Genomic DNA, 27707 nt, shown 5'->3' on the forward strand with positions numbered 1-27707 from the left:
CCTGATAGCCACTTGCTTGTGCAATGGGGTGAAGTTTCAATTCACTTAGTGTTGTATACTTGTGAACTCAGGCAATATCGAGGCAGTTCGCACAGGATGCACATATGCCAATTAGAGACTGATCAATTGCAGTCCTAAGCAACGATAAGAAGATACAAGTTAAACAACACCAACTAAATACAGGTTCATATGAGTTGTTACTTTTTTCCGTGTTAGCAACATCATTTCTATTGAAAGAAGATAATTTTTCCTGAATACCTGAAAATAATTAGCTCAGTGAAAGTTTTCATTTTTTTTTTACCTTTCTAACAAGATCTTCATATAATTACCATTATCATTCTATTCTTATAGAAGATGATTTATGTCTCATGTTAAGTTTTCGTGAACTAGGGTCATTTTAATTCATTATATAAAAGGGTATAATAATAATATTCGGTTATTAATATCATTATTATTATTATTAATATATACTAATATGTGATTATAATGAACTAATGTAAATTAACTTAATGCCTGCTAGTTTATAATTAAGGAAATAATTAAAAAACATACATTCCTGTGACCTGTAACAGTCTATGTAATGATGCTTAGGACACTGTTGCTATAGGTATATATATATATAGAGAGAGAGAGAGGGAGAGGTCCTGGGTTCGAATCTCGCTAGACAGAATCGTGGGTGCGCACTGCTAAGGAGTCCCACAATAGGACGAAACGGTTGTTCAGTGCTTTCAAGTTTTCCATGATGGTCTAGCTTCAATTGATTCATGATATCAACTATATAAAATTACTAAAATCTTTCACAAAACCCCCTTCTGATATATAAACTCCTCCTGTAGCCCCTCCGGGGGCTACTGCCAGTCCCAAGCTCGGATAAAGGACGAGGGTTGGACAAAGGGGTTAGCGACCCCATCCTGTAGAAAACTAACTCGCTAAAGAAAACGCTAAACAGTAGAACTACATATATATTTATTCATTTAAACAATTTGACTATCATTTTCTAACAGTCTATTAGCGAGAGTTTATTTATCAACGGTATCAATTTTGATGTATAACATAACTTGATCGTCATAGAGTGGAAATCTAATGAGAGACTAAAACATAATATAGTTGAGATCATCAGTCAATTGAAGTTAGACCATCATGGAAAACTTGGAGGCACTGGACAGCCGTTTCGTTCTATCGTGGGACTCCTCAGCAGTGCGCATCCATGATCCCGCTTCGTGAGATTCGAACCAATGACCTACCAGTGTCGCACTAGAGCACTTAACCGATAGACCGACTACCATGAGACTGGATTTCCTGACGTTGCTATAGTGCCTGGTGGATTAGATCTTTAGGTTTAAAGCTCCGGATGTGGCCCTTTAATAAAACCACCTGCTCCAGTCTGGGTGTGAGGGCAATACAAAAATCCACACACAAATCAAGTGACTTGTGTGGTAATGACATGTTAATCAAATCAGTAGGATTCGATCGACATGAAGGATTCAATATATACGTAAATGAATACCATTCAACGATCATTCAGAATAAATTCCTGAGTGTCATAAAGGATAGGTTGTTACTCAAATACCTCTAAGCAATACATTAAATAGAGCCAGTTGAAAGACCATAGGAGCCATAAGTTACCTAACAACCATATTTTATAAAAACAGACTATTATGTATGATTGTTCAGTGAGTTGTGGTAAACTCGCTGATTATGTTCCTTACTGGTTTTTAATAACTAATTCACATTTTGAAGAACTACTTTTATCTCAACAAATGGTAGGTAGTATACTTGCAAGCTTTATAATTTTTACATGAATGGGCTACAATAAGCATCATATTAAAACTAAACTATCAGAATGGGATTTTTGTGGGTTGTAGTGATTTTTTAATAGTTGAATTCATGAGTCTATTAAAGTTAGACCATTATGGGAAACCTGAAAGCATTGGTTGGTCATTTCATCTTAGTATGTCCCCAAATGCCCTGGTACGGTCGAGAGTGGGAAGAGTCCGCTCTCCCTCTCCAAATGCTCTCACATGGCCACGCGTATATAGCCTCTGACAGAGAAGTCCTACTCAATGCATTCTCGCACCACGGGTGTTATTTACGAAATTGAGAGGACGAAAAGCGAATGTCCGGTGATTTAACCGGGTTGGTGGATGTGGAGTGTCCACCTAGGGGAGTTGGAAAACCTTGATTCCAAACTAATGGTGCACATGAGCTCCAGGATCATGAAGGAACAATTTGCGTATGAATCAATCGTTGGTCACTGGCTACCATGGGATCGCATCTCCTCACGATGCTCCACTTCCTTATGGATCAGACCTTTATTTGAAAGGCTCCGTGTGTGGCCCCGTAAGAAAACCACCTGCTTCAGTTTGGGCACCTGGGCAGTATCACAGCCCTCACAGAAATCAAATGAGATTTGTGCGGCGCATATTTATCTGGTGCTTCCTTTTACCAATATTTATGTATTTAAATAAATAAATAAATCGTCTTAGTATGGGACTCCTTAGCAATACGCACCCACGATCTCACCCCGGCACTCGAACCCAGGACCTTCGATTCCGCCCATGAACACCAAATCTCTAGACCACTGAGCTGGCATCCAATGGTGTTAATGTCTAACTTCACCCAATCCATGAAATTGTGCTACCGTCCACCATTGTCTTCAATGAGTTACTACCTCTACAACAGACCCCTTTGAACTTCACTGGTCATGGCTTCTCACTAGAACTCTAGAAAATACCTCATGAATTTATCGCTTCATTTGTTCAAACTTCAATGAGACTATTCATTATTACTACCATTAACACTATTAAACAAGGTTGAACACAGAACAAGGGTATATAATTACTTATTATTATCAAATAAAAATGAGTATTTGTAAGCTAACAGATGATTAATCTTTTACCCAACAAAGGAAAGAAAAACCCAGATACAAACTACAAAACTACTTAATTATATTAAAAAGTAGACAACATTTTCTGTAAGAGAAAGGAAATTAATTATCATAAATAATTAATTAACTAACTAACTAACCCATCTCATCTCACTGCATTACTAATGAATACAAATTATAATTATAATCAAGGAATGAATGATCTTCTTTTTGTATATCTATCAAGATACCTTTGTATTAGATTCATTAGTTATATGAAATAAACTGTAAACTATACAATCATTGAATGTGAAAGAGTATTGGATAACTGTTCAGCAGTGCGCATCCACCATTCCGCCTCGTGGGATTCGAACCCAGGACCTTTCAGTCTCGCGCGCCGGTACTTAACCTTTGGACAACTGAGCCAGCATCCAACGGTGTTAATGTCTAACTTCAACCGATCCACGAAGTTGAGAAACCGTTCATCATTGTATTCAGTAAGTTGATATCGTGGATGGGCACTGCTGAGGAGTCCCTGCAATAGGACGAAACGGTCGTCCAGTGCTTACAGGTTTACCATGGTGGTCTAGCTCTAATCGAATCATGATTTTAATTATATAAAATTACTAAAATCTCCACAAAATCCCCTTCAGATATATATTCTGGCTTTACGATATACATTTTACCTTTAAACTATTGAATAATCATACAATAGTTCAAATTTTCAACTTTAGTTGATTCATGATATTATGTTATTATTATCTTATTAACATCGATAAAATTTGTCTCATGTTAGATATCATAGAATACTGTCTTATTGAGAAAGAACATAATAAAGATTAACAGTATTTTTAATGTGTATTATGATGAGATTATAATTTATGGACGACATTTGAGTGACGCTACAATGACCTTTACAGTGTCTATCTAATAACCAGGACGAAGTGTGGGCAATAAATCTGTGTGAAGAATTGGAATTATGATTTACAGTTGATGATTAAGGTTAGACATTAGATTTTGGGTTATCATCACGAATTGACATCAGTTATAATGCGAAAACTCTATTTATTGAAATGGATGAATGAATTTCATGCCGAAATCCAAGACCTGTTATCTTGTATCTGATTGGTTCATCCATAAATTATAGTCTCGCCTGGATTTATAATTTGGTCAACAACAAGACACATAGCCAACTAACATATAGTATAAAATTAGTGAATAAATGAGAAGATACTACAACCGTATGGGTGTATATATATATATGACCGAATATGATATTTACTCTTGGTGATCCGTCATAATGATTTTGAATATTGTGAAAATTTAAAGTTGGACACATATACATTAACGAACACTCCCTACATATGTTGCAATGAGATGGAATATACTATAATCAGTATCCATTGTTTATAGAACAGCTTAATGTAGTTTTACAGTTTTCTTCAATGACTGAAGTTATGTAAACAATCCTTGAAATCTACAAAATAGCGTTTTATAATAACGTATGACTCCAATGGAGTACAAAACCAAGTTTTAGTGTCACTAATTCAAATACATTACTAACTTACGCCTGTTACACTCGATGGAGCATAGGCTGCCGATCAGTATTCTCCAACTCACCCTGTCCTGGGCCTTCTTTTATAGTTCTATCCCACTTTTGTAGGTTCTTCTCATGTCTGTCTCCATCTCTCGGTGTAATGTGTTCTTTGGTCATCCTCTTCTCCTTTGACCTTCAGGATTCCAAGTGAGGGCTTGTCTTGTGACGCAGTTGGATGATTTCCTCAATGTGTGTCCTATTCACTTCAAGCGCTTCTTCCTGATTTCTTCCTCCACTGGAATCTGGTTTATTCTCTCCCACAGTAAATTGTTGCTGATTGTGAATTCAAATACTTGAGAATGATCTATTATTAGTCCTAACTGATATGTATTAGAAATTAATGAAGACAGTAAAGTTTGGAATAACGTTATTTTCGAATCACATTGTTTGTAGAAAGAAACGGATTTCTTGAATTTATTACACATTATAATAATCAAGATCATGGATCGATGAATGTTAGATCACCATTGAAAACCTGAAAGTACTGAGAGGTCGTTTCATCCTAGTACGGAACTCCTCAGTAGTGATTACCAACGATTCTGCACTCGGGATTTGAACCGAGCTTAAGCGTTTGCGTGTGAGTTCAAAAATCCTGGGTTCGAATAAGTTCGGGGTTGTGAATGCGCACTACCGAGGAGTCCCACACTAGGACGAAACGGCCATCTAATGTTTCCAGGTTTTCAATGGTGATCTAACATTGATCAATTCATGATCTCAATCAATACTTAAGGAAATCGCAGATATAGATTAAACTCATTTGAAGAATTAAAATAGAATATATGTCAGTTACATTTACAATGATTTGTAATTTTATTAGAATTTTTATGAAATAAGTTAATTGGTACATAACATAAAGAAAAAAGGTGTTCATTCTATGATAGTGATTGGAGGGCATTGTCATAAGAAGATGTAATAAAGATGTTTCCTCAACATTAAGAAACATAATACTATGTATGTGCTTCGAAAAGAGGTCAGTCACTGTTGGATTCAAAGGTTTTAACAAAGGGCTATGTGAATCCCAAATGAACTAGTATATAACTCTGATAATGTATATATAGTGATTGATTATTCGGTATTAATCAGTGCCATATTTATCTGGTTTTCAGTTTGAACACCTTCAATTAATCAATGTGATCCATGAAAAAGTCTCAGTAACAATGTGTGACTTGAGCTTGGATTTTATCAAGAGCATCAGTTTTATCCATATTGAAGATGAATCGATGTGTAAATGTAAATGGCTTAGGCATTTAAGTATCACCCGATAGCCTTCAACCACAAATATATGTTATTTCTATGTCAGAAAATGTGAAAATACTGATGCTAATGATCACAAAGTAAATTGATAGGTGGAATTCGATCATTAGTAGTGAACTTAATAAACATGACATTAGTTGTCCATCGGTGTTCAATCTGCATAAAAGGTTACGGTTTTGCAAAATCTTTGTTGGGTTGGTCTAAATAATTTCAAAATACTGATATTTAGTAATTCTCATGTTTTATTAACATATAATAATTGGTATATAACGTTCGGAAGGTTGTTAAATGTTACTGATATCATAAGTCGATCTACGATATACATGAACATGATTCCATCCCTGCCCAGTGTTCTAGATGTCGAGGATTTGTGCTCGAGACAAAAGATCCTGGGTTCAGCTCGTTGAAGTGTGGTCAGGTAGCATCGTTGAGAAGTCCTAAACAGGAACGAAATATCTGTCTTTGAATGTTTAAACCGTCTTTATCTGTTATTCTTGATCTATTTCTAGTAAAAATGTTGAAGTTACCAAAACGTAGCACATATAACTTAGTTAAAGCAAGTCCCTGTTTAGGTATATCGTGTCTGTTCAGTTTTCATAGTAATTATTTTTATTTGATTTTCTGAGCATGATTGTCTGGTTTTCATAGATCCTAAATCTGCTAAACTGCGCATACGTATGTAAGGTAGTAGTTGGAGATAGTTGACAAGAAACTCCGAATCTAGGTTCCGTGCCATTCTACACTAATCATCATGATAAACCTATAATCTTAAAAGAACTGATGCTCACTAGTTGTTTACATGGGATCCAGTCCACTAGAAAGCAACAATTTACTCAAGGCTAAAGGTACACCTAGCTGAAGAGTGCTTAATAGCATTAAATCAATATTCAGTGTTTCTTGTAGACTACCTTAAAGCAAGGATTTACATCCCAAAGTAATACACCCAATTTTGAGTCATTTAGACTGATGATTATATTACAGTTTATTCGATAGGATTCAATCAGCTTTAAGAAAGGCTTGAATTATATGACATCGGTCACTTACTTACTTACTTACGCCTGACAACCCTAAAGGAGGAGCATAGGCCGCACAACAGTATTATCCATCAACACTGTCCAGAAAAATCCTTTCCAGTTCCTTCCAGTTAACATTCATCCTTTTGATATCTTCTCCTATCTCCTGGCGTAATATATTCTTTGGCCTCCCTCTTTTACGCTTCCCTTGAGGATCCCAGGTTAGCGCCTGCCTCGTGATGCAGTTTCGCGATTTCCTCAGTGTATATCCGATCCACTTCCAACATCTTTTCCTAATTATTTCTTCAACTGGAAAATGGTTTGTCCTCTCCCATAAAATGCCGTTGCTGATAGTATCCGGCCAATCAATGTTGAGTATTTTGCGTAAATTACTGTTTACAAATACTTGTAAATTCTTGACAATGGTTGTAGTAGTTCTCCACGTTTCAGCTCCGTACTGAAAAACTGTCTTGACATTCGTTTTGAAGATTCTCACTTTGAAATTAGTTGACAATTGTTTTGAGTTGCATATGATCTTCAATAATAGAAATGCTCCCCTTGCTTTGCGAATTGTCGCCTTTACATCTGTATCCTATCCTCCTTGTTCATCAATGGTGCTTCCCAGATACGTGAATGTCTCCACATCACAGTTTCGTCATCATGTGTGATTGGGTTGATGTTCTCCGTGTTGTATTTAGGAATCTTGCTTTATCCTTTGTTTATGTTGAGGCCTATTGATTCAAAGGCTGCTGCTACATTTGTTGTCTTCATCTGTATTTGTTCGTGTGTATGGGATAAGAAGAATAGGTCATCAGAGAAGTGTAAATCTTCCAATTGATTCTGAGATGTTCACTGTATTCCGTGCTTCCTCTCAAATGTGGAGGTCTTCATAATCCAGTCAATCATGAGAAGAAAGAGTAAGGCGGAGAGTAGACAGCCTTGTCTGTCTCCTGTCTTTACTAACAATGCATCTGTCAGCTGTCCTCCATGCATCACTTTTCACTGTAGTCCGTCGTATGAGTTCAGGATAATGTTGACAATCTTCTGAGGAACTCTATAATGTCGAAGAAGTTTCCATAATGTTCTCCGGTCCACACTGTCAAACGCCTTTTCTTATTCAATAAAGACATTGGTCACTACTCAATGATTATTCTATTGTAAAAATAGGCATGGTTTCAAGTGTTATTAATTTTTTTTATCTTGTGAACGCTACCAATAACGTTGATCATTTATCATTATTGTATTGTAGTGAGAATAGTTCTCGTTGTTTATTTAACAAAATCGAAGTTATTTTATTTGACTGTTCAAGGTTAGATTGTAAATAAAGATACTTATCAGTAGAGGACTGTATAGATTATTGAGCTTTTTAATTAAGATCATAAACTGATCAATGTTAGACCACCACTGAAAACCTGGAAGCACTAAACGGTCGGTTCATCCTAGTATAGGATTCCTCAGTAGTGATTATCAACGAACATGTACTCAGGATTTGAACCGAGCTTAAGCGTTTGCGTGCGAGACCAAAGATCCTGGGTTCGAATCTCAAGTGCTGGATTGTGGATGCGCACAACTGAGGAGTCACAAACTAAGATGAAATAGCCGTCTGGCGTTTCCAGGTTTTCAATTCATAAAGATACTCTTCTTTTAAAATTATTTTACTATTTTCAAGTATGTATTGTATCGATAAACTAAACTAAACTAACTACCAGAGAGTCTTCAAATGCCCTGGTACGGCCGAGAGTGGGGAGAGTCCGCTCTCCCTCTCCAAATGCCCTCATATGGCCACGCGTATATAGCCTCTGACAGGAAATTCCTACTCAATTCATTCTCGCACCACGGGTGTTATTTACGAAATTGAGAGGACGAAAAGCGAATGTCCGGTGATTTAACCGGGTTGGTGGATGTGGAGTGTCCACCTAGGGGAGTTGGAAAACCTTGATTCCAAACCAATGGTGCACATGAGCTCCAGGATCATGAAGGAACAATTTGCGTATGGATCAATCGTTGATCGCTGGCTACCATGGGATCGCATCTCCTCACGATGCTCCACTGCCTTGTGGGTTAGACCTTTAGGTTAAAGGCTCGGGGTGTGGCCCCGTAAGAAAACCACCTGCTTCAGTTTGGGCACTTGGGCAGTATCACAGCCCTTACACAAATCGAGTGAGATTTGTGCGGCGCATATTTATCTGGTGCTTCTTTGTACCAATATTTATGCGTTTAAATAATAATAATAATAACCAGAGATACAAAATGTTGTACATCATCATTTCCAATATTCATCGTTTAAGATCTGTCTATATGATAATAAGTGAATTCCATTAATTAATTGTTGGGAGAAAAAAACCAACTCATTTCTGTAATAGAATTAAATCGTTGTCATAAACCATTATTTATGACATGATTCATTAATTATTCCTATTGAAGTAATTTTATGTTTATAATGGATAGGCGATCGCATATTTCTTCTTTTTGTCGTTGTTTGAATTGTAGTCTTTGAAGTAGGAAACTTACAATTTATTACTTAGTTAGTTACTTACTTAAGCCTGACACCCCCTCATGGTGGAGCAGAATATTTGCATACTAGCATTCTCTATCCAACTCTGTCCTGGAAAATCCTTCCCAGTTGCTATTCACTCTTTTCATGTCTGTTTTTAATTCCTGACTTAGTGTGTTATTTGGTCTCCCACTTTTTCGTTTTTTTTCAGGATTCCAATTCAGGGTTTATCCTATGATATAGTTTGATGATTTTCTGAATGTATGTCCTATTTACTTTCAACATCTTTTCCTAATTTCTTAATGAGCTGAAAGTTAGTTTGTCCTCTACCATAAAAGGCTGTTGCTGAAAGTTTCTGGCCAACAGATATTCAGTATTTTGTGTAGACAATTGTTTATAAATACTTGCACACTTTTGATGATGGTTGTGGTACTTCTTGAAGCTTTAGCTGCGTACAATGAAACTAACTGTCATGACATACGTATTGAAGATTGTGACTTTGATATTGGCTTGTATACAGTTGTTTTGAGTTATATATGTTCTTCCATTGTATGAATGCAGTTGTTGTTTTGCCAATACTAACCTTTATATCTGCATCAGTTCCTCCTTGTTTATGAATGATGCTACCCAGATAAGTCAATGTTTGCATCTTTTCTAGAGTTTCTCCATCAAGGAGAAAAGAAATTAATTGTCTACTGCTTTAACTAAGTAATTCAGTTTCAAGTGAATTTAACAAATCATTATACAATGACTGGCATAAAGAAGCTGTTAGTTTTTCTGTTTTTGTAAATGTTCATATGTTTTTAACGTTTTCTATTTATAAACTCACATGTTTAAAGTTAAGTACTTACTAAATACTTGTCTACAGCATGAATTTTATTGTCTGTAAGGAACGGATTCAGACAAGGCTTTCGACTCTTCGCCTTACTCTTTCTTCTCATGATTGACTGGATTATGAAGACCTCCACATTTGAGAGGAAGCACGGAATACAATGAACATCTCAGAATCAATTGGAAGATTTACACTTCGCTGATGACCTATTCTTCTTATCCCATACACACGAACAAATACAGATGAAGACAACAAATGTAGCAGCAGCCTTTGAATCAATAGGCCTCAACATAAACAAAGGATAAAGCAAGATTCCTAAATACAACACGGAGAACATCAACCCAATCACACATGATGACGAAACTGTGATGTGGAGACATTCACGTATCTGGGAAGCACCATTGATGAACAAGGAGGATAGGATACAGATATAAAGGCGAAAATTGGCGAAGCAAATACAGTATTTCTACAATTGAAGAACATATGGGATTCGAAACAATTGTCAACTAATTTCAAAGTGAGAATCTTCAATACGAACGTCAAGACAGTCAGTCCTACTGTACAGAGCTGAAACGTGGAGAACTACTACAACCATTGTCAAGAATGTACAAGTATTTATAAACAGTTATCTACGTAAGATATTCGATATTGTTTGACCGGAAGCCATCAGCAACAGCCTACTGTGTGAGAGAACAAGCCAGATTCCAGTTGAATAGAAAATAATAAAAGACGTTGGGAGTGGATAGAACGTACAATAAGGAAATCCCCGAACTGCATCATGAAGCAATCTGTAACTTGAAATAGTGTAGGGAAGCGGAAAAATGGAAGGCCAAAGAACATATTACATCGGGAGATTGAAGCAGATATGCGAAGGATGAATAAAAACTGGGAAGAAGTGGAAAGGACTGTTAAGGACACGGTTGGATGGAGAATACTGGTGTGCGACCTATGCTTCTCCATGAGGGGTAACAAGCGTGAGTAAGTAAGTAAGTGTTATATCTAGAGCTTTGTTTCTTACTATGCCGCGTACTACTAGACTACTTGAACGATCAAACCTGCATTCTCTCCCATAGTAGGCTGTTACTGATGAGATCCAGTCAACGGACATGAATTTCGGTTATTTATTTACTTTGGAGAAGTGACTTACATTAAGTTACGAAACGTCAGAAATACAATTTTTCTTCTCATTGTGATATAAGAAAATGTCAACATTTATTGTTAACTCTCTACCTAATGTTCAATTTATTTGATAGTAGGGGACCGGCCAGACTAAAACCTAGCACAGATTCATGAAGTCACTGACAAGTGGACTGAACCATGCTGGTAGGTGTAGACTACCTGGTTGGGATTCGCGAGATGATAGCAATCGATGGTTAGAGACCTTGAATGACATGGCTCAAAATCGTTTACAATGACGAAGGTGCATCCACTCTTTGTGTCCTCCCAAATTCTAATCTTCTGAATTCTTCATGTCCCTATCTTTTTTCTCTTTTCAAATTTATCTCAATGGGTTATACTGCTTCAATAACATCTTCAAACCCTAATTTTTCGGATTACTGCTTATACTCTTACTAATTCTACCACTATGGGATTTGAATCGACAACTTCATCTCTGTGCTAATATGGTATGACAACTCGAACTGATGTACATACATACGAAGTTCTACATTGTGAATGACTGATTCACTGTGGTTCTAATGTTAAACATTCATTAGGAAACCTTCTATGTTAGATTTGATCTCTATTAAGCTAATAGGTTCATACTACCATTGAAAATAAAGAATTCTTCAATATCTATAATTGTGAACAAATATTTTACCTAAACAAATATTTTACCTAACTCAAACAACAATCAAAGATATTCTATTGAATATAAAGCTTAATATCTATATTTACTCTTGTATAACTACTACTACTACTTCTACTACTACTACTACTACTACTACTACTACTACTATTACTACTACTACTCCTACTATTACTACTACTACTTCTACTACTACTACTACTACTTCTACTACTACTACTGTGGTGTGGTCTACTTATATCCATATAAGTAGTATATGGTGTGGGTCAGACATAGAATGTATTTTGGCAGAAGACCGATGAGGAAAGAACTGAAATGAAACGCAAACGTCTGGAAAATGCATGAGCAATGGAATAAGAGAAGAAACAGTGAAGATTGAAACAATTGGTTGTTAATTTGCAAATTGACTGTTCATTGTTTGGTAATCAGAATTTATTGAGATAGTCTGTAATCTTTGCTTAAATACATTCGATTGTCCCCAACCAGTCGTGTTCTGTTCACTACATTTGGTGTCGCTGCCAACCAGGAGGAGGAAGGGTGCTGTTCTGCGGACGCCGCTGCGGGTCTGGAGTTGAGGTGCTAGTTGGGGCAGTCTGGTGTGGAGAGTTGGCGTCGGGTGGAGTGTTCTGGCGGGGCGGCGTTGGCTGTAGCGGGTGCTGTCGACGGAGAGGAGCAGTGGGACGTGCGGCTGCTGGGCGGACATCGGATGTAGATGGCTCAGCAGGCCGGTGGAGTACGGGTGTTGAACGTCCCAGGTGCCGGGTGGATGCGGATGTTGGTGCCCCGGCAGGTCGACGGAGCTATGAAGGTCAGCGCGCCGCAGACTCGACATTCTGACGGAGAGTTTGGCACAGACTGCAGTGAAAGAAGATAGTGGCATGGCGAGCAGAACCACCGCATGAACGAATGCTTTAAAGGGGGGACGAGTGTGGTGTGGTCTACTTATATCCATATAAGTAGTATATGGTGTGGGTCAGACATAGAATGTATTTTGGCAGAAGACCGATGAGGAAAGAACTGAAATGAAACGCAAACGTCTGGAAAATGCATGAGCAATGGAATAAGAGAAGAAACAGTGAAGATTGAAACAATTGGTTGTTAATTTGCAAATTGACTGTTCATTGTTTGGTAATCAGAATTTATTGAGATAGTCTGTAATCTTTGCTTAAATACATTCGATTGTCCCCAACCAGTCGTGTTCTGTTCACTACACTACTACTACTACTACTACTACTACTACTACTTCTACTACTACTTCTACTACTATCCAACTGATATTTACGTTATATATTGTCTGGCTATATAAAAAAAGATATGTGATCATTTTATCAAATGTTAACTTATGTTACCATATGTTCATTCTTTGTATAGATTTTTTCTTAGATAAAAGAATGATTGTCATCAGTTGAGACTATCATACAACAGGGTGGTTGGATAATTAATAATAATGTGGTATGTGCTATTGATATCGATAGATATAAGTAGGATGTATCATTCATCGAAAGTGAGATATCAAGTGGTAGAAGGTTAAGAAGATTGAAAAAAATAGAACGAGAACTGGGAATGATTTCTGTGGAAGGGAAGGAACAATGAAGTCTGAGATGATTGATTAACATTTTACAAATGAAGTATTTACTGTATGGTTCTCAGATTTTACTAATATATTCTGTAATTTTATGTTCAAAAGCATTTGATTGTCTCCAATAATGTTCTCATTGACTACAATAACAATTAAAACTAGCTGTAATATAAACTGTACATTTTAATTTCATATAAATGTTGGTCAAATATTAAAGTGATACATATAAAGGGGTAATTTACTGTAGAAATAAATGTTTAAGTAACAGAATTGTATATGTAAATTCACTTGGTATTGTTCAATTGAATGTTCATATTGATGTTTAGAATTGTAATGGATCAGTCTCTTATTGGCATATGTGCATACTATGAGTATCGCCTCGGTATTGTTTTCAGTCATAAGTATGATAAACAAAGATGGATAGTGGCTAGCAGTAGAATCCAGGACGCGTGTTTCGTTCTATTTGAGACTCGTCAGATGGATGTACCTGCATCTCAGAGTTGACGTTCACACTGGAACTCGAACCCAATACCTTTGACTTCAAACACCATCTTGTTATCCACTCAGCTACTGAGTCCTGATAGCCACTTGCTTGTGCAATGGGGTGAAGTTTAAATTCATTTAGTATTGTTTGTTTGAATCTTCCCATTGATGTTTTAGGATTGCTAGCCACTATCCATCTTTGCTTACAATGCTTGTCAATTAAGGCTATATTGAGGCAATACGCATATTATGCACATAAGTCAATTACAGACTGACCAGTTACAGTCCTAAAACACCAGTGGGAATATTCAAACAAACAATACTATGTGAATATAATCTATTATTAATCTAAAAATTACTGCATAAGTACATTATCCTAATTCAGATATAACAACTTGATTCATTTTCAATTATTGTTGGACAATTCAACTACCTGTAATGATGATTTTACGAATTAGTTAATAAAGTATTTTGATGCACTACAAATCAATTTACATATTAGTGGTTGAGTAGTGACCATTAACCCTCCCTGAAAGAGTGCTAATGAATATTTGTATTTCATGAAGTCTATGGACGAAAGTCTTTGAACCAGTGGTATGTATGTAATGCTTAGGAGACAGTAAGTTGTAGTAAATACGTTTGATGGGAGCGATGACCATCTACTCTCCCAGGTGAGTGTGGATATCTATATGTATGCTTTATGAAGTAGAGTGAAAGCTTATATGTTACCGGTGTGCATCTAATGTATATTTGCTAACAGGGTAAGTATGCCATGGAATGTATGGGTGTAATTTTATGTGTTAACGGTATGCATTTAAGATATATATACTCCTGGTGCGACGCCTGTGCATCAAGACACTGGGGTTCTAATGATTTGCCCACTTTTTTTCCATAGTTGAAAGCATGAGTTAATTGAATCTAGACTACCAAGGAAAATCTGGAAGCACCGGACGGCGGTTTCATCCTACTGTGGGATTCCTCAGCAGTGCTCATTGACGATCCCACATCGCGAGATTCGAACCCAGGACCTACCAGTCTCGCGTGCGAACACTTAACCTCTAGACTACTGATCCGTCCGGCATCCAACGGTGTTAATGTTTAACTTCAACCAATCCATGAAATTGAGCAACCATTCACTATTGTCTTCAGTGAGTTACTATCTTACAATAGACCTGGTTGAACTCAACTGGTCACTACTTACCACTAGAACTTCAGGAAATATCTCTTGAAGTCACTAAATCATGTTCACGGGGTGGAATTGTGAGCTTCTGAAAGTTGATTTTAATCTAAATAAGATAATCGGTTCTAACAAGTATAACTTCAAAAGAATATCCAGAACACCGCAATGAATTACTTAGCTCATGTACACTAATACTTCAGTAAAAATAAGTCAGATAAAGCTTCATATATCTTCAAACGTTTATATTTTGCAGGTTTTTCATCATAATACAATTATTATCATTGTTTCTTTGCAATTTGGTTGCCTTGGCAACTATAAATATATACTCTATATGAATAAAATGATTATCTGTTTAATGTTATAATGTGGTCTACATTATGATTCAAATATGGTTAATTCTAGATTGTATAGATTGCAGATTTATTTACCAAGTCTTTGTGATATATAATATTTTCGCTTCATAAGACGTCGAATTAATGAATCACGTAGAGTTGGAAAATAATATGGATCAAGTTCATCATGTGCATAAGTTAACTCATAAGGGAAACGATCTATATCATTTTCAGATGCAGCCACGGCACATTTGACATTGACAAATGAAAATACAATAGACAATATTGATAAGATTAAAATTGATTTAATCATTGTTTGGTAATCTAAGGGAGAAGAAAAAAAGGGAATGTTCAGTATGGTGAAAGGTTTTAAGTATTTACTGGATAATATAACAATATGATTATCAACAAGATAAAGATTCCTTGACTGTAGTGAATCACTTAATTGTAAGAGTATAAGGCTGATGATTCTTGAGATATTAACTAAATTAACTTTATATAACTTTATAACGGTTGCTCAACTTTGTGGGTTGGTTGAAGTTAGACATTAACACCGTTGGATGGCGGACGGCTCAGTGGTCTAGTGGTTAAGCGCTCGCGCGCAAAACTGGTCGGTCCCGGGTTGGAATCTCGCGAGGAATGATGGTGGATGCGTACTGCTGAGGATTTCCACAATAGGACGAAACGGGAGTCAAGTGCTTCCAGGTTTTCCATGGTGATCTATGAACATCAACACAGTTCTATTGTAGGAAGCTGAAACGTGGTGAACTATTACAATCATCATCAAAAGTGTACGAGTATTTATAAGCAATTGTCTACACAAGATACTCAATGTCCGTTGGTTAGATATCATCAGCAACAGTCTACTATAGGAGGAAACAAGTTAGTTATTAACCGAAAAGGAAATTAGGAAAAGACGTTGAAGGTGAATAGGACATACATTGAAGAAATCATCAAACTCCATCATGAGGCAAGCGTTAGCTTAGAATCCTGAAGGTAAACAGAAAAGAGAAAAACCAAGGAACACATTGCTTTGGGAATTGTAAGCAGATATGAAAAGAATGAATATCAACTGAGAACAAGTGGAAAAGATCGCTCAGGACAGAGTTAAATGGAGAATGCTAGTGGGCGTATTTCGCTCCTCCACGAAGAGTAACAGGCGTAAGTAAGTAAATATGTAAGTAGGTAAGTAAGTAAAGTAGACGAAAACAGAAAAGTATAAAACTGATAAATAGTAAGCATGTCAGTATTGTAAACATATATTTTTCTAGACTATATCACTAAAACAAGACGACCTTTTGCGAGAACAATACAACTTCTGAGAGAAAGAACATTTCAGTTATAAATAGTAACAATATATTTGTTATATCTCAATCAGTAGAAAAATTAGATTTTCCGTCGTTTCGTGACTCAGTGTAAGCCACTTCTTCAGAGAATAAATAACCAAATCAAAATTAATCCAAGTTTATATAGTATGAAGGAACAAAGCAAGAATATTAGGTGCGATCAATCAAGAAAACAGATCTGAATAAGTCAATGTCATGTCATTCCACTCAAGGTGATTTTTATAATCGACATGTATGTAAATTTCTGCATGCGTATGTGTACAGGGTAAGGGATGAAAAAATGTGACCTCTGTAGTGAGAAAGGATAGAATATAATTTGTATGTACGATAATAGTGTGAAATGTGAATGATATCAGATATAGTAGCTTGAATAGATAGTCTAAGTTGGATGGAACCAAATAGCCTTCAAATGCTCTGGTACGGTCAAGGGTAGAGAGAATACATCTCTCCCTCCACAAATACTCTCACATAGACACGTGTGTACAACTATTACCAGGGACGTATTATTCACTGCCTCCTCGCGGTTTTACTGATGTTTACGAAATTGAGAGGACGAAAAGTGAATATCCTGTGCTTTAACCGAGTTTGTGGATATGGAGGATCCACCTAGGGGAGTTGGGAAACCCTGATTGCAAACCATTGATGGACTCCAGGATTCTGAGGGAACAAATAGTCTATGAACCTATTGTTGATCACAGACTACCATGAAACTGGATTTCCTTACGGTGCTCTACTCTTTCATGTATCAGAACTTTAGGTCGAAGGCTCTAGATGTGGCCCCCCCTTCAAAAAAAAATCACCCGCATCGTTTTGTACTCTGGGAAAAATCTAATGATTTATGTCTCACATATATTTGGTGCCTCTTTGTACCAATATTTATGTATTTAAATAAATAAATAACAGACTCTCAATGAAAAGATAGACAGTGTGTAACATGAGTTTATCTACAAAAACACAAATGCTAATGCTTTTTGTACTGATTATTCATATTACTAATTTAGAAGGAATAATCAAACTTAAACAAATAATTCTCATACACATCATCATTTCAATTTCGAATAATGATAATGAAACGATCTTTAGATTGAATTCACTTAGCATTGTTTGTTTGAATCTTTCAATTGGTGCTTAGGACTGTAACTGGTCAGTCTGTAATTGGCATATGTGCATACTGTGCGTATTACCTCGATATAGCCTTAATTGACAAGCATTGTAAGCAAAGATGGATAGTAGCTAGCATTGGAATCAAGGACGCGCATTTCGTCCTATTTGGGACTCGTCAGCTGGATGTACCTCCATCCCAGAGTTGATGTTCACTCTGGGACTCGAACCCTGTGCCTTTCGCTTCGAACGCCAACGCGTTATCCACTCGGCCACTGAGTCCTGAAAGCCACATCAATGGGAAGATTCAAACAAACATAACTAAGTGAATTTAAACCTCACTCCATTGCACAAGCAAGTGGCCATCAGGAATCAGTAGTTAAGTGGATAACGCGATGGCGTTTGAAGCGAACGGTACTGGGTTCGAGTCTAAGAGTGAACATCAACTCTGAGATGCAGGTACATTCAGCTGACGAGACCCAAATAGGACGAGACGCGCGTCAAACTGGATTCCACTACTATCCACTATCCATCTTGGCTTATAATCTTTAGATTACTTAATATCACTTCACTATAAACGGCTACATATTCATAAGTGCTTGTTTATCCTTATCTTGATTCTCATTTAAGTACTTTTAATTATCTAACTAAACTAATGGGTATATATCTATGTTATATCCCCTCAATGAGTGGAAAAATTCTATATCTAACATTTCGTGACTTAATATAAGTCACTACTTCAAAGTAAATAAATAACACATTATTTCCTTTTTGTACTATTTAAACTTGTGTTAATTTTATTTCAATTATTTATTTACCCTGAAGAAGTGGCCTAAATTAAGTCACGAAACATTAGAAATATTCAAGTCATTAGGATAGATATCAAAAAGAAGAAGGGATATTTATGATTAACTTTCCATGTAATGATCAATTTTTTTATTTAAAATTAACAAGTTCAACTTTGGCATTGATACCCTATTAAAAAGTAAACTAATTGATTTGACCATAAATCCATTTTCTTCATTACATCTTACTGTTATGATATTATTATAATTTTAAATAGTTGAAGCTAGACCACTATAGAAAACCTGGAAGCACTGGACGACTGTTTCGTCCTATTATGGGACTCCTCAGCAGTGCGCATCCACCATTCCGCCTCACGAGATTCGAACCCAAAACCTGCCAGTCTCACCCCAGAGCATTTAAACGGTAGACCACTGATCCGGCCGGCGTCCAACAGTAATAATGTCTAACCTCAACCAATCCACCAAATTGCTCGACCAACTTCAATTGTACTGAGGTAGATATCTGTCTCTACCTGACATGGATTAGCTCCATTGGTTACGACTTCTCACTAGAACTCCAGGAATTACCTCATTGAGCCAGTCACTAGTGAGTAGTTACATTAAGATTTCATAGAACTGTAATAAATCTATATTACTGTTATATTTAATAAAAGCTGTTCATGATGGTAATGGAATATTCTTAATAGTTTTATATAAGATTTGAAACTTTTTTTTGGAAGGAAAAGATTATTATAGTTTATCAAATCAATACGAACACATTTGGACTTCGTTTGATTCGTATTTGAAAATTGTTTTGACCCTTATTTATTTGAACACATAAATATTGGTACGCCTAGACTGAATTAGGTGGTTTTCTTAGGGAATCACATCCCGATCCTTTGACCTAAAGGTCTAATCCACAAGGCAGTGGAGCAACGTAATTAGATGCAGTCTCACGATAGTCAGTGACTAAAATTAGGTTCATACGCCTTTTGTTTCCCCAAGATACTTGATTCCCTGTACACCACTCGTTTGGAATCAGGGTTTTCCAACTCCTCTAGGTGGATGTTCCATATCCACTAACTCTGCTAAATCGCAGGATATTCACTTTTCGTCCTCTCAATTTCGTAAACAACACCTCTTTTATGAGAAAGTAGTCAGTAAGACTTCTTTGGCAGAGGCTGTATACATGTGACCGTGTGAGAGCATTTGTTGAGGGAGAGGTAGATTCTCCGAACCGCCGACCGTACCAGGGCATTTGAGGGCAAACCCAGGACTTTCGGTCAGGCGCACGAACTCCTAACCTTTAGACTACCGATCCGGAATCCAGCGGTGTTAATGTCTAACTTCAATCGATCCACAAAATTGTGCTACCGTCCATCATTGTCTTCAATAAGTAACTGCCTCTACAACAGACACCGTTAGACTCCACTGGTCACAGCTTAAATTACTACATTATCTACAAACCCTCATTCCGAAAATAATTTATTTAGTTATAAAAGAAAAACAAAAAGTATTCTTGAAACTAAAGTGAGAAATTGTAATCTGTGATGTTCAACAACGTTGGCCGTTAGACAAACGCCTTTAAGGTCAACGGATATTGCCTGGTTAATATTATAGCTTCAAGATTATCTACTCGGTGAATTAAACTCATATAAAATGTTAATCTAATAAGAAATAAATCCACCACGATATATTACATCTACGATATAAGGTCACTGAATCACAGGGAGATGTTTCGATCTGGTCCATATTTTAAGAAAAACTAACCTTTTATAAGTTTTAAACAAATATTCTAAATAAATATTTATTCAGTCGTACGTTTTGGTTCATGGTAGATTCATAAACTCTTAATTAAGCTTAACTAAGATAATTATTGAACTCCACCTGTAGCTCTTCTAGGGTTACTGCCGGTCTCAAGCGCAGGTAAAGAAGGAGGGTTGGGTATTGGGTCAGCAACCTGATCCCGTAGAAAACAACCTTCCTGAAAAAAACTCTAACCAGGATAAACAATATAAACCACATAAACTCTACCCTAGATGTTGAAGGCAGAATTATGATACCTCATGATGAAAACTGAGATTGAGAATTGAAGCAGACATAAAAAGGATCAAAAGCAACTGGAAAGGACTAGAATGGATTACCCAGAACAGAGTTGGATGAAGAATGCTGGTAAGCAGCTTATGATCCTCTATCAGGGGTAACAAACATAAGTAAGTGAGATAATTATTGACCATCTATTTACTCACAAATTTTCTAAAATTATTTGGCACTGTTTTTAATACTCTCTACATAATGGTATGAGATATGAATTAATGACAGACTAAAATTCGATCTTCACAGCTTGTACATTCCATGTTTGCAAAAGAATCGCCAACAATTAGTTGTTATATATCTTATGAAGATATATACAAATCAATAGCTTCATTACCGTGAACCTGTTGGTATTATCTTTAATCGCCTATAATTAGCAAGTTTAATTTTAAAGTTTGACTATTGTCTATTAGAAGAAATGTTTTGTTATATTTAGATAAGAATAATGAATGGTGACTTTTTGGATCTATTTATGGACCGATACTATGCGTATATTTTCATTGTATAATTGTTAAGTAACTAAACTATTCATATTCCTATCCCTCTTATTATAAGCTTTATCTTGACCTATGAACTATTATTATACGATTTATCATTCATGACTTATCCCCTGTCTATCAATTACTATCTCCCTTATTCACAGTCACATTTGGCTGAATCTTGTACAAATGTTATTTTCTTATTTTATGGTACGATGTGGTCAGTTTGATTAGTATATGAACTCAATATGTTTGAAGTATAAAACTTCATACCGCAGAGGATGAGAAGGGTGTTCTGGACTTCACTGGCTGCGTTAGGCAGAAAACAGGACCGATAAGTATTCTAGACTACTCGTCCAGGTTGTATGCGTCATTGATCCGATCGACAAGTCTCTGCTCTCTAATTGGCAGTATTATCACGTTATACATTAGCAGGACACACAGGACACAAGTTATAACATGATTGTAATAACTAATCTAATAACTTAATTCGTATATTATTACTAGTTTCATTAAGTTACTAGATCATTCTGTTGCTAAGGCGTGATTTAAGAGAGAAATAAAAAATGTTTGTCATAACTGTTTAGGAATTCTTTTTGAGATTTAAATAAAGGGAAGAATAAGAGTATGAATTAGTTAAGATGTTCATAATACTTCTAAAGTACGTATGGGTGAATGTTCCAGTAACCGAATGAAATAATTCCCATATATGTATATAGCTCTTTTCTGTGTCATACATTATAGAATGTAATATAAAATCCTGTAGTTTTATTATACTGAACAAGAACATAAATGGGGACAATCAAATGTATTGGAATACAAAATTACAGAATATCTTATTAAAGTCTAAGAACTATACAGTAAATACTTCATTTGTAAAAGGTCAATCAATCATCTCATACTTTATTGTTCCTTCATTTCCACAGCAATCACCCTCTGTTCTCGTTCTATTTTCTTCAATCTTCTTAACCTTCTACTACTTCGTATTTCACTTTCGATGAATGATACATACTATTGATATCTGTCGATATCAGTAGTACATACCACAATATTGTCATTCTTATTCTAGTTCGAGTTCCTAAATTATTACACAACAGTTATTTGAATATCATCTTTTTGTATCTTTACTCATCTCAAAGATGTATTCTATTAATAATAGATGATGGGATCAATGAACTTTGAATTTTATTTCTATTCAAGATATACCCTTATGTCAATTGTCTTTCTTTTTGTTTACGGCAAAATTACTTAATAACTAAGAATTGAAGACTAGTTATTGTTTTCCTATAGTATAACTTATCCTATGGAAACATATTTCCCAGAGATAAAACTATGATTTTAGTTTTTCAGTCAATTCAATGTTTGTTTTTGTTTTTAAGGGTAGACAGACAAATATTTTCTAAAAAAAAAAATAGACTACTGACAATGATAATATCTGAAGGGGTTTTTGTGGAGATTTTAATAAATTTATAGTTGAAATCATGAGCCATTTGAAATTAGACCACCGTGGAAATCCTGAAAGCACTGGACCAGTGGAGTTCAACCAGGTCTGTTGTGAAATATCAACTCACTGAATACAATGGTGAATGTTTACTCAATTACATGAAGCGGTTGAAATTAGACATTAACAGTTCAGTGGTCTAGTGGTTAAACGATCACGTGTGAGACTGATACGTCCTGGTTTCGAATCTCGCTAGACGGGATAGTGGATGCACACTGTTGAGGAATCCCATAATAGGACGAAACAGGAGTCGAGTGCTTTCAGGTTTTCCATAATGGTCTAGCTTCAAATGACTGATAATTTCAACTATAAAATAACAATGATGTTTCATTCATCTCAGTTTGAAATTTAAATGAGTAATATAGTAATATAGTCTGTATTTCTAGTTAAATAAAAAATATTAAATTAATTTTCATTCTCAGTGTAATAATGAATTCATAAGTTTAAACCAGTTGACTACTTGACGTACAAAAATTTATCAGAAGAAGTTTTGTGATGATTTCAGTAATTTGATATTTGAAATCATGAGTGAATTGATGCTAGACCACCGTGAGAAACATGAAAGTACTCGACGCCCGTTTCGTCCTATTGTGGGAATCCTCAGCAGTGCGCGTCCACGATCCCGCTTCGCGAGATTAGAACCCAGGACCTATCAGTCTCGCGCCATTGGATGCCGGCTCAGTGGTCTATTAGTTAAGTACTCACGCGCGAGCCTGTTAGGTCCTGGATTCGAATTTCGCGAAGCGGAATGGTGGATGCTCATTGTTGAGGAGTCCCACAAGAGGACGAAACGGGAGTCGAGTGCTACCGGGTTTTCCATGCTGGCCTAGCTTCAATTGATTCATGATCTCAACTATAATATTCTGTTATGTTGTAATAAAATACATTTGATTGCCCCTACTGGTGCTCTTGTTCACAACAGCATTTTCTTTTATCCTCCACACATGAAATGACCAATAAATGACCACTGTTTTTTAACGTCGATGATAAATGGTAATCATCAAAATGGACTATAAACGATCATATGGTTACTAAGACAAAGACCATAATCTATAAGCCGACTTGTAGTTTGATTTGTTGGAGTTTCAACTGAAACAACTAGTCATGTTCTTCTGTTTCGTTAAACACTCACTCAATAATAAACCAAAAAACAAAAACTGTAATACCTTGATATTAAGTTGATGACTGCTATACAAAATAATCTCAGCCATTGTATATTTGAAAAGAAAAGTGTAGATCATTAAATAGGAAGAATATGTATTTGTGAAAAATCTCAGCGAATGAATTTGAAGTCAAAATCCAACATTTTGCCTAGCAATCTGGTCCAAGTTTTTTCAACGAACTAAATTCCTTACATCAACTTAGCACTCAAATACTGTGAAACTATTCGTTCTAATTTAGATGAAAGTTCTTATATATTAAAGTGTAGATCAGTTTGAATTCAATATAGCATGATATGTATGTTTGAATCTTCATGAAAACGTCGTCACTTCACAAAGATTTCTAATATTAGCACATATGACATACTGCCAAAGATCTTGGTGTTGATTTCTTTCAAACTATTTAACTAAAAATTCAGTTCTATGCATAATTTACATTAGATTTTGTTAAGAACAAAATATAAACCATATTTGAAAAGATGGATAATGGATAACAGTGGAATCCAAGACTCGCGTTTTCATCCTATTTGAGACTCATCAGCTAGATGTATCTGAATCTTAGGAGTTGATGTTCACTCTAGAACTCGAACTCAGTATCGTCCGCTTTAAACTCACATCACGTTATCCACTTACCTACTGGGTCCTGATAGATGCTTCTTTGTGAATATCAACTCTGAGATGCAGGTACATTCAGCTGATGAGTCTCAAAAAGGACGAAACGTGAATGCTAGATTCCACTGTTAGCCACTATCAATTTTTGCTTATAAAGCCTATGACTTAAGTCAATATTGAGGCAATCCGTTCACGATGCACATATGCCAATAAGAGACTGATCAATTGCAGCCTTAATCAACAATGGGGACATACAAGCCAACAACATCAAATGAATATAAACCGTATATATAATAATAATATAATTTATTAATAATTAATAACTTACAATTAATTGAATACACAATTAGAACACTGAGAAGTTATGTATAGTTCTACTACTAATGTAACTGTTATAAGTAGTTAATTTAAATATTCTTAATAAAAAATATAATTTTTATAGGAGAATATCTAATAACTAAGATTTATATAGATTTTTTCCTAAAATTTGATTGGTCACTTTTAACATATACCATTATAGGAATGTATGAATGATAGAATGAATGAATGAGTGAATGAATGAATGAATTGGGGAAAGTATTAGAATATGGTGAGACATACATCTACAAAGATTATTATTATTATTAGCTTTATCCAATATTATATCTTTGGTATAATATAAGTGCGGAATCGTGGATGAGCACTGCTGAGGTGTCCCACATAAAAGGACGAAACAGCTGTCCAGTGCTTCCAGGTTTTCCATGGTAGTCTAGCTTCAATGGACTCAGGATTTCAACTATGAAAATATTGAAATATTCACAAAAACCCCTTCTGATCTATAATATAGAATTCTTAGCGCAATGTATTTCAACAAGTATCCATTTCTTACTTCGGGATCTTTCCTGATGAGAAATATTGAGTGTTCGCCGGATAGAAGTTAGCAGTCCAGTCAAACGACATCAGCAACCATGATATCTTGTAGAATGAAGGATTGTACACTTTTCAGAAACGTATCTGAATAGGTTATGCGATTAATATCCATAATGATGTATTGAAATAAACAAAATTAGATAATTTGGTTGAAATATCTTAGATGACAGGAACAAGTGGCTCAGATGTTCCAGTAGGTCACTTATTAGGATGAGGATAAGACAGTAATAAATCATGAATTGAAAATGTTGATTATTGGAAATTATATGAATTGATGATATTATCCATTGATACTTACTGAATAACATTAAATACCATGTATTCTATTCACAGAACAAGCTGTGAATCATATGTGGAGAAATTCGAACATTTCACTTCTACCCAAAGTTTGTGCTGATGAGGTTGTTTAGAAGGACGATGAAAACTCCACGACCAAACCATCCAGGTCAGAGAACAAACCTACATCTAAATTCTATTCACTATCTATATTTATCAAAGTAATGAATGGTATAGTTTTCTTATGTTTTTTTATATTGGTTGATCAGTGAATAGTGACCATTGTCATATTTATCTAATCATTGTAGAGTAGAACTGTTCATTAAGTCGTATTGAGGATGGTAGTCCGGTCGGCGGTCTATAATCTATTGGGGTAGCAGTCGTAAGTAAGTAAGTAAAGATAGTAGTCCAGTCAGCGGCCTATGCTCTATTGGGGGTAATAGGCGTAAGTAAGTAAGTAAAGATAGTAGTCCGGTCAGCGGCCTATGCTCTATTGGGGGTAACAGGCGTAAGTAAGTAAGTAAGTTAAGATAGTAGTCTGGTTGGTTCCCAATCTCACTCAATATGCTTTAATATTAAATAGTTGAAGGTAGGTGAAAGTAAACTATGAGTTAAAATCTCGTAATGGCTAAAATTTATTGATAAGACGTACTTGTAATGTAAAAGGAAATAACTTTCCAAGTAGGATTCGATTCAGCATTACTCTATTTTATGAACTAGACAACTATTCAGCGAACTATTTTGATAAATATCTTCATTTAGAATAAGATCAATCAACATCCAACTAGCTAAGACTATAAACTAACATAATTCGGATATGAACCTTACAAGATCTAGAAGTTCCTTCAGGAATACAGATGTAACTCATTGACGAATGTTAATAACCATATAACTTAGGGGTGGAAAATCTTTTGTTGATCTCCATTAGTTCTTAAATGTTTATAATTAGTTTCTAGTGGATAATTAATGAATTTTATGTTTATGATTAAAAAAAAGGAAATGAAAATGGAAAGGTCAAAGTTAATAAGTTTTATTTGTATATTTTTCTTTACGTGACTAAATCTACAATTTTTTTTCAAAAAAAACAAAAAAAAAGAAAAACAAAAACACAAAAATAGTTTTTTTTTTAAATCGAATTTTTGGCTTATTTTCATAGACTGTAATGTGTGGTTAATAAACTCGAACTGATGTACGTACGTACGTACGTACGAAGTTCTACGTTGTGATTGATTGACTGATTGACTGACCTTATTTTCATAGACTGTAATTTGATTTTTAATTATATCCTTATAATGGTTTTTTATTGTAGCCTCTTTCCATCATTTTATTATTCTTTTTAATAACAACCATTATGTCTTTTTTTATAACCTATTCTTCACCTTTCCTTATATTCATTAAATAAGCAATTGTCTTTCGAGTATGTGACTTCTCTTTGACATAATGAAATAATGTAATGTAATCAACTTGGTCTCATGTGCTGCTGGGACACGTGTTACGTATGCTTAACCACCAACTGCTCCGACGTGCAATGCTTTATGGTGTAGGAGTAAGTTGGAAGAAAGCTAGGGGTGGCCAGACCAAAATGTGGCACAAATCCATGAAAACACTGACAAGTGGACTGAACCATATTGGTAGGTGTAGACTACCTGGTTGGGATTCGCGAGATAATAGCAATCGATGGTTAGACACCTTGAATGACATGGCTCAATATGGTTTTCAATGACGAAGGTGCATCCACTCTTTGTGTTCTCCCAAATTCTAGTCTTCTTGATTCTTCATGTCTCCATGTTTTTTCTCTTTCCAAATTTATTTCACTGTATTATACTTCTTCAATAACATCTTCAAACCCTAGTCTTTCCGACTACTGCTTATACTCTTACTAATTCTACCACTATGGGATTTGAATCGACAACTGCATCACTGTGCTAATGTGGTATGACAACTCGAACTGATGTACGTACCTACGAAGTTCTACATTGTGACTGACTGATTGACTGACCTTATTTT

At 35.6% G+C, this 27707-nt stretch overlaps 1 protein-coding gene across 1 annotated transcript; it reads right to left on the bottom strand.

The window, feature by feature from the left end:
- Window positions 1-15525: 15525 nt before the first annotated feature.
- On the bottom strand, window positions 15526-15750 carry Smp_203190 (uncharacterized protein; the record flags this gene model as incomplete). The annotated part of the gene is made up of 1 exon (XM_018798401.1): window positions 15526-15750. One exon carries the CDS (start codon window positions 15748-15750, stop codon window positions 15526-15528), a length of 225 nt encoding a protein of 74 aa, XP_018653346.1.
- Between the last annotated feature and the right edge of the window lie 11957 nt (window positions 15751-27707).

This window comes from Schistosoma mansoni, chromosome 6 (genome assembly GCF_000237925.1).
Source record: "Schistosoma mansoni strain Puerto Rico chromosome 6, complete genome".
In the NCBI taxonomy this organism is placed as follows: Eukaryota; Metazoa; Platyhelminthes; class Trematoda; order Strigeidida; family Schistosomatidae; genus Schistosoma; species Schistosoma mansoni.